This window comes from Schistocerca gregaria, chromosome 7 (genome assembly GCF_023897955.1).
Source record: "Schistocerca gregaria isolate iqSchGreg1 chromosome 7, iqSchGreg1.2, whole genome shotgun sequence".
In the NCBI taxonomy this organism is placed as follows: Eukaryota; Metazoa; Arthropoda; class Insecta; order Orthoptera; family Acrididae; genus Schistocerca; species Schistocerca gregaria.
In genome coordinates this window covers 146,622,921-146,640,425 of record NC_064926.1, presented here as the reverse complement: position 1 = coordinate 146,640,425, position 17,505 = coordinate 146,622,921, and the positions used below count along the sequence as shown (strand labels likewise).

The window sequence follows — 17,505 nt, the reverse complement described above, 5'->3', positions numbered from 1 at the left end:
ATATTAAATAATACTAGTGTCACTTCTAGACTTCTGGCCAAGTTGCTCAATATATTAGCTCCTATACTACAGGAACATAATATTAGTGAGGTCAGAGTGTTGATTTTGATACTTCCATTTGCTAGTCAGTAAAAACATCATTAGTTCAATGGACAAGGGGAAAAAGTAGAACTCTCATTAACTCAATCAAAAGTTTGGTTTGAACACCACAGTGCTTTACTAACTGTGGTCCTATTGGAGGTGGTATGCTCCAGCCTTCAGCTGATCTTCGAATTCATCCAGTCAGATACAGTGGATTGCCAATTTAATGTGGACTTTACCTGCCACTACAGCACAAGAAAAACACCTACTTACGTGGAACCTAACCTGCCATTCAGATGTGTGTTCTACAGTTGACAATTATTCTACTTTCTATTAAGTTCCACTGGTGTACAGTATCACTATTATTACTTTCCTTGACAGGTGAATATTACGGCTTTGATATAAATCCTTCAGTGGATAACCACTTATCTAAGAATAACCAATTTGTGACAAATTTTCATATTTAATTCATGAAATGATATGTTTTCATCTAGCAGATTAATAATTTCATGAAATCACGAAATGAGCCTCACATGTCCTCCAAATGGGCCCAACAGATTCAGTAACCGCTTTCACATCTTGGTACACACAAGATCTATTCAGAGCAAAAGGATGGAAAATTGGGGTTTAACTTGCCATAAGAATAAGATTATTAGTGAATGAGCCCAAGCTCCAATTTGTCATGAACAAGGCATCATAATTACCATGGCCCGTTCAAAGGAACTATCCTGGCAGTCACTTCAAGTAATTTATGGGAATCATGGAAAACCACTTGGCAGATGTCTGGAAGGGGATTTGAATGCTCCACTCCCACGAAGGAATCCAATATGCTATGTTGTTTCGTGTATGTCCAGGGCAAATGAGGCCATCACAAAGCACTTTCAAGAAATATGCAACAGAAAAAGTCAAAGACAAAACCTCTGAGCTGCAATCTCTTGTGGCTCCAAATGAGATAACCCCAAGGAGCTCTATGAATAATGTAAGTGGAAATCCCCCATGAGAGACAATCTACGTTCATCAGTTCTTCCACTGTTAAGAAGGAACTAACATTGATTTTGAGTCCAAATGTTGTTAATGTTGATACTAGCGATGACACACAAATTACTGCATGGTATATTTTCGATTGTTTCTTGTGTGGCTCACTGACATGGTGGAAAACTGATGTACATTGAGTTCACATTGCATCCCTTTCTCCCCTTCACTTATTCAAGACTTTTTGATACATATCTAATGATCAAACTACATCCAATTGATAACATAGCCTGAATCTGGAGACAAGGGATTACTGATATAACAGAAGAATTCTGCAGTGTACTAGATATATTTCTGACTTTATGGATGTTCATTATGAGATATGGAATGTATTTATAAGAAAAGTAGCTGCCTCCATGCCACATTTTAAACATTAAGTGCTCAAACTGCACTCCTGGAAATGGAAAAATAAACACATTGACACCGGTGTGTCAGACCCACCATACTTGCTCCGGACACTGCGAGAGGGCTGTACAAGCAATGATCACACGCACGGCACAGCGGACACACCAGGAACTGCGGTGTTGGCCGTCGAATGACGCTAGATGCGCAGCATTTGTGCACCGCCGCCGTCAGTGTCAGCCAGTTTGCCGTGGGATACGGAGCTCCATCGCAGTCTATAACACTGGTAGCATGCAGCGACAGCGTGGACGTGAACCGTATGTGCAGTTGACGGACTTTGAGCGAGGGCGTATAGTGGGCGTGCGGGAGGCCGGGTGGACGTACCGCCGAATTGCTCAACACGTGGGGCGTGAGGTCTCCACAGTACATCGATGTTGTCGCCAGTGGTCGGCGGAAGGTGCACGTGCCCGTCGACGTGGGACCGAACCGCAGCGACGCACAGATGCGCGCCAAGACCGTAGGATCCTACGCAGTGCCATAGGGGACCGCACCGCCACTTCCCAGCAAATTAGGGACACTGTTGCTCCTGGGGTATCGGCGAGGAACATTCCCAACCGTCTCCATGAAGCTGGGCTACGGTCCCGCACACCGTTAGGCCGTCTTCCGCTCACGCCCCAACATCGTGCAGCCCGCCTTCAGTGGTGTCGCGACAGGCGTGAATGGAGGGACGAATGGAGACGTGTCGTCTTCAGCGATGAGAGTCGCTTCTGCCTTGGTGCCAATGATGGTCGTATGCGTGTTTGGCGCTGTGCAAGTGAGCGCCACAATCAGGACTGCATACGACCGAGGCACACAGGGCCAACACCCGGCATCATGGTGTGGGGAGCGATCTCCTACACTGGCCGTACACCTCTGGTGATCGTCGAGGGGACACTGAATAGTGCACGGTACATCCAAACCGTCATCGAACCTATCGATCTACCATTCCTAGACCGGCAAGGGAACTTACTGTTCCAACAGGACAATGCACGTCCGCATGTATCCCGTGCCACCCAACGTGCTCTAGAAGGTGTAAGTTAACTACCCTGGCCAACAAGATCTTCGGATCTGTCCCCCATTGAGCATGTTTGGGACTGGATGAAGCGTCGTCTCACGCGGTCTGCACGTCCAGCGCGAACGCTGGTCTAACTGAGGCGCCAGATGGAAATGGCGTGGCAAGCCGTTCCACAGGACTACATCCAGCATCTCTATGATCGTCTCCATGGGAGAATAGCAGCCTGCATTGCTGCGAAAGGTGGATATAAACTGTACTAGTGCCGACATTGTGCATGCTCTGTTGCCTGTGTCTATGTGCCTGTGGTTCTGTCAGTGTGATCATGTGATGTATCTGACCCCAGGAATGTGTCAATAAAGTTTCCCCTTCCTGGGACAATGAATTCACGGTGTTCTTATTTCAATTTCCAGGAGTGTATATTTTGTCATGTTCAAAATGATACCAGACGACAGTGAAATACTAACTCAGCAAAAGCGATGATGATGCTTATATTTGGGGGCACACGTCATCCTGGCCTTTATCATTTAAGATGAGTGGGGCTAACAGAGAATAACAGTGCGTGACATTTTTTGAGATCGAGCAGTGTCCTTATGCTGTGGCAGTTTCACCAGAATCGATCTTCTCTTAACTATCTATCAGTTCAGAACAGTGTAAAAGGTTTTTTAGGAGACAAGAAACATGGCATTAACTTAGAATGAGAGCTTTCTGGATTTCAAGCTTGAAGAAAGCTTTCCCTCTAGTTTCAGTCTTAGAATTTTAAAATGTTTAACCTCATCAAAGATGGTCAAAGAGATTATCACATCCCTCCCATTACACTATGTATCGTAATCTCTGAGAGCCTCTGCTCTGTATTTGGAAACCTGTCACATTCATTTCTCTTGCAAAGAAGTACCACATGGATCAGCAAATGTGGTGTCTTTCACACCATGAAAGCACCTGGAAGTAGTGGGGTACTGCCCTTCTGACAGATGAAGTGTTCTTCAACAAGGAGAGTGATTCACACACTCTGTTCACAAGTTGACCGAGGGCATATTGCGATGGTATGGAGGCTTGGCACAAGCACTTCAGAAACTGTATGATCTGTCACATGTTTGAAGAGTGCTGTGGTGAGTGTTTTCAACATGTGATGAAACCAAGGTAAAACCACATCCAGATGTCGTCGGCTTGGGTGGCCATTCTCCATTACAGATGTCTGATCTCGTAGGCTGGGCAAACTGGAAAAACGGGATAGGTGGAGAAATGTGGTAGAACTAACATCAGACTTTAATGCTCGGCAGATTATATAAGTTTGTTTGAACATACAGTGCACCAAACACTCCTAACGATCAGCCTCCACACTGCAGTTCCAATGTCAACACTACAACATTGGCAACTATGACTGAAATGGGCATGCAACCACTGGCACTCTATGTTGATGCAGTGGCAGGGTACTACATAGTCTGATGAATCATGATATGTTCTTCATTATGCCAACGGGAGAGTGTGAATTCATTGTCTTCCAGGGGATGAGCAATTCAACTCCTCTACTGCAGGATGGAGTCAAGCTGATGATGGTTCCATTATGCTCTGGGGAACATTCCCTAAAGCATCCATGCATCCAGTGGAGCTCATGCAAGGCACCATGACACTGGTTTCAGTGTCATAGTGCACTGGTTTTTGACCACGTACACTCCTTCATGACAATTATGTTTCCTGTAATACCTGATGGCAGTGTTTCTTTCAAACAAGATAAGGCAAGTCACAAGGACAGGAGAGTGATGAAATGGTTCGAGGAACACAGTGACAAGTTCCCAATTGATGTGCTGCCCCCCCCCCCCCCCTCCCAACTCATCAGATCTGAACCCAATCGATGTGACTGAACATGGCATCAGAGCTCATTCTCACTCCCTGGAATTTACAGAAATTAAGTGACTTGTGTGTGAAGATGTGGTGCCAACTCCCTCCACTGACCTACCAAGGCCTCACTGTTTCCATGCATGAAGTGGCACTGCTGGTATCTATGCCAAAGGTGGACATAATGATCTGGTTGATCACTGTTTATGTGCAACATGAAAAATGTGCTAAGGACACTAAGTGGAGCACTCTGTAGTCCTAAGATTTCTGTTACGGATCACTGTGTACCCTCTGAAGTGCGGAAAATAATGTCATTAAAGAGGACATAAAAACACTGACTGAGGTAGGAAATTGGCCACATCATTTTTAATGGAAGCACCCTACCATCTGCCTTAAACTATTTAAGGAAACCAGTAAAAATTTAAATCTGGAGTGTCAGACGAGGAAGTGAATCTCACTCCTTCTGAAGGCAAGTCTACTGTCTTCTCACTGCACCATCTCACTTGGTGTTGACATCCAGAAGTCACATGTCCAGTGTTACAGTAAACCATTCTGCATTATATGGTCCACATTATAAGGAACCATTACGCATCCCATATTGTCACAGAAAGACTTCACACCCAACAAGTCACTCATGCACTCATATCAAATGCCACCTATGGATAATTACATTTTCGTGTCATATTGTATTGTCACGATACTACCACAGCCTTTTTTAGTGCACACTTTATCGTAGTGTCTTGTTGTTGCGAAGATCTTGTAGATCCTTTAAATTGAGGACATGAGAATATACTACTCTTAGAAGAAACTGCATACACAGGGTTTTTACACATTTAAGGTGCAACTTATTTTCTATAGCTCAAGTGTTTACATTGTTTGTCCCCACAGCTGATCAATCAAATGAATGTCTGGGTCGACAGGAGCAAAGTGAATTCATCCCCCCCCCCCCCTTCCAAGTAACAAACATATTTGTAGGAAAAGCAGTAGAACCATTTTGGAAGCTGGAGATTAGTGTACTAACTACAAGTTCATGCATATGTCTCTATAGTTCTGATCAAGGTGGTTTTTTTTTTCCCTCCATGTAACCTATTAGCGTTACCTTCCATTTTGCTACACACTAGTTGAGCAAAATTCACTTTTACCAGAGGACATTCTGCTTTGCAAAGTAATTTTTTACTGTAGCATAATGTGTGATTTACTGGAACTTCTTGACAGGTGTTCCTCAAGGTTTTAAATCAAGATCCTTGCCTTTTAAGATCAATGCTTGGTCTGGTGCACAGTTTTAATCCATCAGGTGGGTTCAGCTTCCAATGTCCTTTTTTAGATATGAAAAGTAACCACTTATCCATTTTATTCCCAGTTCTATAAAGTTCTAGCTCATTCATCACATACACATGCTAGTCATTCAGTTGGGTATACAAATGAAGATTTCAAATATATGTAATTTTAATGTTTTCAGCAGAACTGCCTTATAAACATAAGAAAAAACACAATACATGTAAAATGTTGGATGATGATCACAAAGCACTTTACCTGGGAGAATTTTGTACTATCACCAAATGTTAGCTGCCAGAGATTGAGAGTTCCATTGGAATGCTTTGACACCATGGAGAGAGTAGGAGAAGGATCTGCTGACACCCCTTCCTGGTTTGTAGCCCCAGCTTCCTTGTGTGCAGCAGCTACTGGTGGATCAGCACTCTTCACATTGCTAGGAACTTGCTGTGAAGTGTCTTTAGCTGGAGTTGAAGGATCCCAGTCTGCCTCCTCTTCGATTACACTTGGGAGCGGTGTAGGAGCATCTGTCTCAGTCCCACCTGCTGGTCCACTTACAGGCCCTTTGTTAGTAGAAGGTGGCTTCAGCACATCTCTGTAGTTATGGCAGCCATACGCATTGTACAAACATACATTTGTAGACATGGTCATTGCGTCACCAAGAGGAAATGCATTGGGGATGCGTGTTGAAAAAGATACTTGAGCTTGGCGAAATGACCCTGGGTGATACTCATCCAGCCACTCCACAATCCTGGAGATGGAAAAGTCACTATGACAAACAAAACATTTACAATTTATGCACAGCTTAAAGAGATGATAGTTTCATGTGGCTCACTGGCCTGGTGAATATCTTTTGATGGACACAACTTTGGTGACTTGTATGTCTGTAACCCATCCCAGTTATCCATCTGGGGAAAGGAGACCTACAGTTTAAGGAATCTGAACCGCATGTTATTTCTAGTGACTTCTCACATTGTTGAGAGGTGAAAGCTATGTTAAAATGCAGACTAAAAAATCCGTGGCCCAACTGGGATTTGATTCTACAGCTTCTTAGATTCCAGGCACTTGCTTTACTGCTACACTACCAGGCCCAACATCTTACAGAGAGATATCTAATGAATATGACTTTCTGTAAAATACCAGATGTATATAACATGAGAGCTAAGTGCTTGCAGCCAACCTGAATAGATTGTTTCACCTATGTTTGAAATTAAAAATGGTAACTATTTTCTCCAAAATTTTCCATTAATGTAAAATACATAGTATATTTCACATGAGAAGCAATTTTGTTTACAGACTGCCAAAAGCACAGTGACTTAGGCTCTCCCCTTGTGGATTTAAAAGGTTGTGAACCTCAGGTGTACTAAAAACACGATATATTGACAAAAAATTATTCTATACCTGAAAAAAAAGAACTAAAAAGAATAATAATAAGACAATGTTGTTGGCATCTTCACTCTGAAGAATGGTTTGCTGCAGCTCCCCATGCTATGCAATCAAGTACAAACCTCTTCAGCTCCGAATTGCTACTGTAACCTACATTCATTTGAATCTGCTTATAGTATTCATACTTTGGTCTAATTTAAAAATTTAAAATGCTGTCATAGTCTACTCATCAAGAGGTATAATCTTATGTTAAAAGTTAAATACAGTAAGACAAGTATTACAGTTAGAAACAGTGTATACGTCTTCAAGTAGTGTAACTCACTGCACACAAATATGGAGAGTATAATCAAGCAGTAACTGAGAATAAGAACGCTTAGTGACTTGCAACAAACTGCCAACAATATTTCAAATATTTTACAAACATTTACATGCTTAATGCCAAATATTTAACACATTACTTCATTTTTAAAGGAGTCAGAAGTTTGAAGTTATTTTATTCATGGAAGTTCATATCTTTAAAGACTCTGGGTTTATTGGACTTTCAGAAAATACTTCTTACTGCTTAAAAAGATATTATATGTTAAAAATATCTCTTTTCAGAAATAGTTTTTGTCCCTATCATCAGCTACTCTGCTGCCCAAATAGCAAAACTCATCTACTGTTTCAGTGTAAACTAATTTCCTGAGCAATGCCTGATTTACTTCAGCAACATTCCACTACGCTTGTTTTACTTTTGTTGAGGTTCATCTTATAATCTCTTTTCAAGATTCTATCCATTCCATTTAACTATCTTCCAAGTCTTTTGCTGTCCTCAACAGAATTGCAATGTCATCAGCAAACTTCAAAGTCTTTAGCTTTTATTTCTTCTCCCTGAACTTTAATTCCTACTCCAAATTTTTCTTTGGTTTCCTTTGCTGCTGGCTCAATGTGTTGATAGAAGAACATCGGGGATAGGCTACAACCCTGTCCCACTACCTTCTCCACCATTGTTTCCCTTATCATGCTTATAACTACCATCTGGTTTCTGTACAATTTGTAAATAGCCATTCACTTCCTGCATTTTATCCCTGCAGCCTTCAGAATTTCAGAGTATTCCATTTAACATTGTCCAAAGCTTTCTTTAAGTCTGCAAATGTTATAAACATAGGTTTGCCATTCCTTAATCTGCTTTCAAAGACAGGTTCCTTTATTTCTCTTGAATCCAAACTGAGCTTCCCTGATGTTGGTTCTACCAGATTTTCCAGACTTTAAGAATTTCTTTAGCATTTTGAAACGATAATTTAATAAATTAATAGTTCAGTAAAACTCACATGTCAGCACGCGCCTTCCTTGGAACTGAAATTATTAAATCCCTCTTGAAGTCTGGGGGTGTTTCACCTGTCTCATACATTTTGCCCACCAAGTGAAATAGTTTTGTCTCAACAATTCTTCCACTCCAGAGGCCTTGTTTTCACTTAGGTCTTCCAGTGCTCTCTCAAATTCTTCTTGCAATATCATATCTCCCACCTTATCTTCATTTATTTCCTCTTCCATTTCTCTAACACTGCATTCAAGTTCATTTCCCTTGTATAACCCTTCTATATATTCCTTTGATCTTTATGCTTTCTCTTCTTTGCTAAGTACTGGCTTATAATCTGAGCTCTTGACATTCAAACAGATGCTTCTATTTTTTCCAAATATCTCTTCAATGGCATCAATTTTTCCCCTAGTTATACATGCTTCAAAATCATAGGTCAGTAATGAGAGAGCTGCACTCCCAGAGACACCTGCAAGAGCATGGGCAGAGCCAAGGAGCTGAGATTATTCTGGAAAGACTAGATGGCAATATGAGCAGTCAAGGTGCAAGCATAGCCACAGCAATATACCTAGCTGAGTATTTTATGTTATGGTACAGTGTGTTGTGTAGCTGAAATGGCTAGTCAAAGCAATGCGGTAATGTGGTGTTCTATTTTATAGTTCAACTCTACTTGGGAGTGTGATTACTTGCTCACTGACAGCAAAGGAGGAGCACATTGTTTGGTACGCGGTAAAATATTAGGCATAAACAAGTACAATTTAGGATGTCACTACAGAACACATCACTTCAACCAGTATGGAAGTGTAGAGGGTGAAATTGACTTAATCTTCTCAATAATCTACACGAGGAAGGACCTAAAGCAGAGGTATGTATTATACTGTTGTACCTACATACGATATAACTTAATTATGGTGCCTAATAAACCAAATTTTCCTTTGAAATAATAAATCTGTTGATTTCTTACACATAAATGTGATGCCTCCTCTTCTGATGCAGCTGTTTTTACTAATTACAGAATAGCTTTGCTGATCACCCGTTATTCCGACCATTTTGTGCCAGCAAATTTGTGAAGCAGAGTTTGGTAGCCACAGCAGATGAACTGTGTTTACAATTATCATGGTCTTTCGCAAGTTTGAGTGTCGCAGCATACTGTAACTCGTGTTGAATGTTTGTCAGGTGATACTGTGGGACAATTGATGGACATCATTTCGAATGTCTTGCTGTTTCCTATTGCATTAGATGAGAGTACCAACTTATCGGACACAGCCCAGCTGACAATATTTATTAGAGGTGTTGATAGAAACATACAGGAGGAACTCCTTGATTTATGTCCTCTCAAAGACACCACAACAGGTGGTGAGCTACTGCAGTTCATGGGAAATGTGTTTATCATGTTTGGTCTACCAGAGGAAAAGCTCATTTCAGTTGCCACTAATGAAGCTCCCTACATGGTTGGATGTGAAGCAGAGCTTACAGGTTGTCTGAGAAGCAAACTACTCCAACATGAAGTGAGGTTTGTACTTGTGCATTGCTTGATTCATTAAGAACGCCTGTGCACAAAAAACATCACAATGGCAAATGTAATGACCATAGTAGTGAGAACATTTAATTTTATTAAGAGTCACAGCCTGTGCCTGAGGCAATTTAAAGCTCTCCTGAAGGATACTGAGTGAGAATTTGGTGATATTGCATACTTTTGTGAAGTTTGTTGGCTCAGTAGGGGTAATAAGTTTAATAACTTTCTTGATTTGGTGGACAAAATAAATTTTATTCATGGAAACAAAGGGGTGTTCCAGTCATAAATTCAATGATCTTAAATGTATTAATGAGTTAGCATTTCTGACTGACATCACATTCCAAATGAATAAACTTAATCTTAAGTTGCAGGGATACTACGTAGTTATTACTCATTTTGTAGACTGTATTACTGATTTCACACAAATGTTGGAGCTTTGGTAGCATCGTATATTGAAATATGAGTAAGCCTATTTTTCCCAAATAGTCAGTGTGGAAATCTAGTTTAATTCAAGATCAGTTGCAAACATTTTCAGGCATTCTTGTGAGTCTTGTGAAGGAGTTTACAATCCGATTTAGAGATCTGGATGATTTATCGATGGATCTGAAAGTGTTTGCTGCATCCTTTTAAACTATCACAATAACAGATGATGTTTCATCTGCTCTACAGTGTGAATTGCTCACAATTCAATGTGATAATGAACTGAAGGCTAAATATGAATCACAAACAAGCCTACCACATTTTTATGAACATTTTCTGCAAACCGATTTCCCAAATATGCACAAAATAGCTGCCAAACTGCTATCAATGTCTGGTTTAACATATCTGTATGAATACCTGTTCTCTCTAATGAAGATAAATAAGTATCCACGAAGAGCCACTCTAAATGACACAGATCTCACTGCAGTTCTGTAAATTGCAAGTGAAGATCAATCGCACCAAATGTAACACGTCTTTTTCAGTGAAAAGAGATACACATCTCCGCATCATCTGCTGAATGACATTTAATATATATATATATATAAGAACACATAAGCCTATGTTTTATTTATGGTGAATTATATTTATTCATTTATCTATTTCTGTGCTTAACCTAGAGTTATCTTGTCATTCATTGGTTATGCTTTATTCTGAATAAGCTTTTATTTTGGCCTACTGCATTTTCATGACTATGTGTAGCAGTCAAAGGAATTCTCAGATGTCAAGATAATTACTTTTGCTTCATATGCATAATCTAATGAAAGGAATATAATTAAACATATTTATTCAGCACTACAATCTAATGCACTGAATAGAATGAGACATTAGAAAGCACAATATCAAAAGTTTACATCTGGTTTGATAAGCGTCCCTCCTGCAGTTCTTACAGCAAGCTTTGTAAGCAGCTACAATGTTAACTTCTGCCAGAGTGCAAACTCCACTCTTTTTCCTGCCTGAGCTGGAGTGCTGCTCATTGAGCTGATTTGTGCTCGTCTCTGCTCTACATTGTTACTTTTCTTACCTTGCCATTGTCGTTTTGTCATTTTGCACTTCTTGTCAATCTCATTTTTTAGACCTATGTAACCCCTTTTGCCAATTTCATTTGCTGCATTTTTATAATTTCTCTTTCCATCAGTTAAGTACAATATCTCATGCATTATACGAATTTTACTGAGTGTCTTTTTGCTTTTTTGATCCTCTGCTGCCTTCCCTATTTCATCGCTCGAGGCTACCCATCACTGTTCTGTTGTGTTGTTTACTCCTGTTTCAGTCAATCTTTGCATAATCCTCCATTTATAATTCTCAGTAACCCCTGGTTCTTTCAGATTCCATCCCCTCAATTCCGTACCTTTTTGCTATTTCTTCACTTTTTATCTGAATTTCATAACCAACAGATTATGGTCAGGGTCCATTTCTGTCCCTGAAAATGTTTTGCAGTTCAGAATCTTGTTTCGAAATCTCTGTCTTATCATCATGTAATCCATTTAAAACTTTCCTGTGTCTCCCGGTCTCTTCCATGTACACAATTTGCTTTCAAGGTTTTTACACCAAGTAATAGCAATGAGTGAGTTGTTCTCTGTGCAAAATTCTAGCAGGTGGCTTCCTCTTTCATTTCTTTTCTCTGATCCATGTTCTCTTGCTATTCTGCCTTCTTTTACCTAATATTAAATTCCACTCTCCCATCTTCCTTGACTATCTGAATAATTACTTTTATCTCATCATACACTCTTTCAATCTCTTCATCATCTGTAGAGCTAGTTGTCATATAAACTTTTACTACTGTTGTGGGTGTTAGCTTCAGGTCTGTCTAGGCTACAATAATGTGATCAGTATGCTGTTCCCAGTAGCTTATGTGTATTCCTATTTTCTTATTCATTAATAGACCCACTGCTACATTATCCCCATTTAATTTCGTATTTACAGACCTGCAGTCACTAGACCAGAAGTTCTGTTCTCCCTGCCACCACACTTTGCTAATACCCACTGTAACTTCAACCCATCCATTTCCCTGTTTAAATTCTCTAGCCCACCTACCCACTTAAGGGATCTAACATTCCACATTGCCCTGGAGAATGCTTGTTTTGCTTCCTTTTGATGACATTCTCCTGAGTAGTCCCTATCTAGAGTCCAAAGGGGGGACTGTTTTACATCTGGAATATTTTATCCATGACCATACTATCATTATTTAATAGTACACCAGAGCTGGGGAAATTTCTCTCTCTCTCTCTCTCTCTCTCTCTCTCTCACACACACACACACACACACACACACACACACACACACACACACACACACACACACACAGAGAGAGAGAGAGAGAGAGAGAGAGAGAGAGAGATGCATGCACACAAGTCTACATTGCACTGCCACAATACACTATATGAGCACTGGATTTCAACTGGGGTGAGGGGTTGTGTCAGATGTAGTTGATGAGAGGAGAAGAATGTGGAATGGGAAGTAGGGGTGAGGGAAGGGGTGACAGATGATTAGGAGGAAGAGGCAGCAAGAGCCAAGATTGGAATGTGTCAGTGGTGAACATGGCCTGTCAGAAGCAAGGGGAGTTGCAGGCAGCACAGCAAGTAGAAGGCAGGACTGGGAAGGAGGAGAAAGAGGAGCACTATGGAGAGGGGAGTTTTAAGTGTACAACTTTTGCCCTTTTTCTGGCATTTGTGCAACATGCAAAAACACATACACAAATGACAATATGGTTCTGCAAATATTAAGAAATAGGAGAGGGGAGAGTGACTGATCTTGACAACTGTAGAGCGATGCGTTAAATTTTTGTAAAAATAAAACCTAGGCAGTAGTGTAAGAGAGATTTTTCAGATTTTTTTTTCATAAAGTCAGCCAAAAAGAATGAAGGCAAAAATGACTAGAAAAAAAGGAAGGAGTGAGACCAGGGGATAGGGTATGGGGTAATGTAGAGGAAAGGGGTGACCATGGTTAGGGGATATATCATAGCTCTAGGACATGGAGATGGTGGGGGCAAAGAATGTGCTGAAGGGATCACTTTGCACCACTACATTTCTGAGGAAATTGGGGGTTGGGGAGGGGGAGGGATATGGTAACTCATCAAATGGCATGTGTGTTTTAAGAAGTTGTTGAAGTGCATTCACACATGACCTTACTTTTGATTAGACAGGAAATACTTGCAACAGGACTTCATTAGGGCGCATGCATGGTCAGGTCTTGCACTTGAAGTGTCCACATGAGAGTGACCTTAGGCTGCAGGGTAATGAAAATGAATCGCATAAGTGGCACAGGAATGGCCTAAGATATTGTGTATGATGAGAAAATACAGAAATTGTGACATGAGGTACAGCAACAACTATTTCTGTGGAAGATATCTTTTTAGTCTATTGTTAAGTCAGCTGCCAATAAAGCATTTTACTACTAGGAGTTACCATGATGTTCTGTTAATTTTACCTGAAATATATCACATCTGTCATGATAAATCTAAGTAACTGAATTTTGTGCTAAGACTTTACTGCTTGGAACAAGTAAAACAATACCAGATAAGAAAGCTGCCATCAATTGGATGTATAGAGTATAGCAGATCTGGATTGTGATGCCAATCTCTTAGTAAACATTCAATAGTAGTATCCAGTGGATCTGAAAGGTTTCCTGCAGGTCCAGAATCTGTAGCCAACGAGTTAATTGATGTTGTTGCACTGCAAATAAAGATAGAAATAAGTATTAAATAATGATAAATTACAGTGATTATTTTGTACATATAGTTTCATGAGAGAAAGTAATATTCCCACTACTACAATGGAAATTAACAGCAGACGAAAGAGCCAGGTCAGCTTCCGATTATGCCTATAAAAATTAAGGAAATGATGTAATATAAAAAGGCAAATCAATAATAAGAGACCCACAACATAATTTTGCTGAGCAAATCATTAAGTGAAAACATGTGTTACTGCATTTTGCATCATTGTTTTTTTTCTGAATGCATTATCTCTTTATCTTTAATTAACCTCTTAACTCACTTTTACCCTCTTAACTTTTAATATTTTATTATTGTATCAGTGGACAGGTTGGTGGCAGATTAAGTTAATTGCAATTATAAGAAACATAATTAATTAAAACTCAGTAGATTATGTCACCAGTCACTTCATTTATGTTCCAATGACGCATTTTGCAATATTATAACAATAGGGAAGGGGAAAATATTTTTAGTTCATGGTCAGTATTACTTTATCAGTTTTGGTGATATTTTCTAACAGCTTAATTTTCATTTTTGTTGAAAAGAAAATTTATCTAAGATTTTAGATGTGGCTTCTCTTCAGCAACTATGCATGTAAGGGCGTCAAAGGATTAATGTAGTAGCCAACCAGTTGCAAAATATATGTTTATTAAATCTTGACCATGATTCTGATACTTTTAAAACTGTCTTCTTCAGAAGGTTTTATACCTATTAACAAATATTAAGACATTGTGTGTAGAACAGGAAATAAGAAATGTTTACAAATAATTTTAGTGCAGCACTGTTGTTGTTGTTGTGGTCTTCAGTCTGAAGACAGGTTTGATGCAGCTCTCCATGCTATTTTATCCCGCACAAGCCTCTTCATCTCCGAGTAAATTCTGCAACCTACATCCTTCTGAATCTGCTTACTATATTCATCTCTTGGCCTCCATTTACAGTTTTTACCCCCCACGCTTTCCTCCAGTACTGAACTGGTGATCATTTGATTTCTCAGGATGTGTCCTAGCATCTGATCCCTTTTTCTACTCAGGTTGTGCCACAAATTTCTCTTCTCCCCAACTCTATTCAGCACCTCCTCATTAGTTACGTGATCTATCCATCTAATCTTGAGCATTCTTCTATAGCACCACATTTCAAAGGCTTCTATTCACTTCTTGTCTTACTTTCTACTGTCCATGTTTCACTTCCATCCATGGTTTCACTCCAAGGAAATACTTTCAGAAACGACTTCAGTGTCTTGTTTCCTAATCTAATTCCCTGAGCATCACCTGATTTAATTTGACTATATTCCATTACCCTCATTTTGCTTTTGTTGATGTTTGTCTTACATCCTCTTTTCAAGACACTGTCCACTGCATTCAACTGCTCTTCCAAGTCTTTTGCTGTCTCTGACAGGATAACAATATCATTGGCAAACTGCAAAGTTTTTTATTTCTTCTCCATGGATTTTAATTCCTACTCCACATTTTTCTTTTGTTTCCTTTACTGCTTGCTCAATATACAGATTGAATAACATCAGTGAGAGGCTACAATACTGTCTCACTCCCTTCTCAACTGCTGCTTCCTTTTCGCAACCTTCAACTCTTACAACTGCCATCTGGTTTCTGTACAAATTGTGAATAGCCTTTTGCTCCTGTATTTTACCCCTGCCACCTTCAGAATTTGAAAAAGAGCATTCCAGTCAACATTGTCAAAAGCTTTGTCTAAGTCAACAAATGCTATAAACATAGGTTTGCCTTTCCTTAACCTGTCTTGTACGAGAAGTACTGCCTCGCGTGTTCCTACATTTCTCCTGAATCCAAACTGATCTTCTCTGCGATTGGCCTCTACCAGCTTTTCCATTCTTCTACCAAGGATTTGTGTTAGTATTTTGCATCTGTGACTTATTAAACTGCTATTTCGGTAATTTTCACATCTGTCAGCACCCGCTTTCTTTGGAATTATTATAGTCTTATTGAAGTCTGAGGGTATTTCACCTGCCTCATACATCTTGCTCACCAGATGGAAGAGTTGTGTCAATGGCTGGCTCTCCCAAGGCTATCAGTAGCTCTAATGGAATGTTTCTACTCCCGAGGCCTTGTTTTGATGTAAGTCTTTCAGTGCTTTGTCAAATTATTAATGCAGTATCCTATATCCCTTCCCATCTTCATCTACATCCTCTTCATTTTCCATAATACTGCCCCCCAGCACATCTGCCTTGTACAGACTCTCTATATACTCCTTCCACCTTTCTGCTATCCCTTCTTTGCTTAGGACTGATTTTCCATCTGAGCTCTTGATGTTCATACAGGTGGTTCTCTTTTCTCCAAAGGTGTCTCTAATTTTCTTGTAGGCAGCATCTATCTTACCCCCTAGTGATGTATGCTTCTACATTCTTACATTTGTCCTCTATTGAAGTATACTCACACTGACTCTATCTAGCACATGTGCATGTCATCCACTTAATCACCATTCAAACGTAGAATCTCTCTATTGTATGGCTTTGTCTTAAAACTGTTTAAAATACCACACATTTGACATAGGATCCAACAACACATAGTGTGTTGCTTCAAAGATTTGAATGACATTTAAATATAAAATGTGGCATCAGAACATACAAAGGATACTTATACCACATACATGTGCCAACTGGCTGAAGAGTAGAGGCACTAGCCTTAAGTCACCTGTAGTAGGCAGCACTCCTATGGATCATGTATGCACGTAGCTGCAATGAGCAGCATAAGCATTTTAAGAAGTACATATTCATCACTAGAATTAATATATTAACTAAAAAGCAGAAAAAAAGGGAGAAGGAGGAGGATAGAAAAGTGTGCTATTGAAACAGTATGGCTTAAAGAGAGTGCGCAGGCTCAGGTAAACAAATTTTTTACATTATGTATAAAAACACACAACAAGCACTAGCACGTGAATATGTAACTGTAACAAGTATGTGTGTCAAAGCAGAAACACTTCAAGGAAATACGGGGATTGTTTGAAAAGTTCTGGAAATCATAATGATAGGTCAGTGTTAGCTACACCACGAAGATGACGTGCTACAGACGTGACATTTAACCGACAGGAAGAAGATGCTGTGATATGCAAATGATTAGCTTTGCAGAGCATTCACACACAGTTGGCACCGGTGGGGTGCCAACAACATGCTGACAAGAGGAAAGTTTCCAACCGATTTCTCATACACAAACAGCAGTTGACTGGCATTGCCTGGTGAAACGTTGTTGTGATGCCTCATGTAAGGAGCAGAAATGCGTACCATCACGTTTCCGACTTTGATAAAGGTCGGATTGTAGCCTATCGCGATTGCGGTTTATCGTATCGCGACATTGTTGCTCGTGTTGGTCGAGATCCGATGACTGTTAGCAGAATATGGAATCAGTGGGTTCAGTTGAGTAATACGGAATGCCGTGCTGGATCCCAATGGCCTCCTATCACTAGCAGTCGAGATGACAGGCATTTTATCCGCATGGATGTAACGGATCGTGCAGCCACGTCTCGATCCCTGAGTC

The 17,505-nt window shown here is 40.1% G+C and overlaps 1 protein-coding gene across 4 annotated transcripts in view; it reads right to left on the bottom strand.

The window, feature by feature from the left end:
- The window catches only part of LOC126281225 (dmX-like protein 2), a 313,079-nt gene that overhangs the window by 222,963 nt on the left and 72,611 nt on the right, over positions 1–17,505 (bottom strand). For all 4 annotated transcript variants that reach the window (XM_049979978.1, XM_049979982.1, XM_049979980.1 and 1 more), the window contains exons 11-12: positions 13,806–13,964; positions 5,876–6,365 (exon numbers count right to left, since the gene is read on the bottom strand). In XM_049979978.1, the coding sequence (XP_049835935.1) occupies positions 5,876–6,365; positions 13,806–13,964 (649 nt within the window). The remainder of the gene's footprint in view (positions 1–5,875; positions 6,366–13,805; positions 13,965–17,505) is intronic.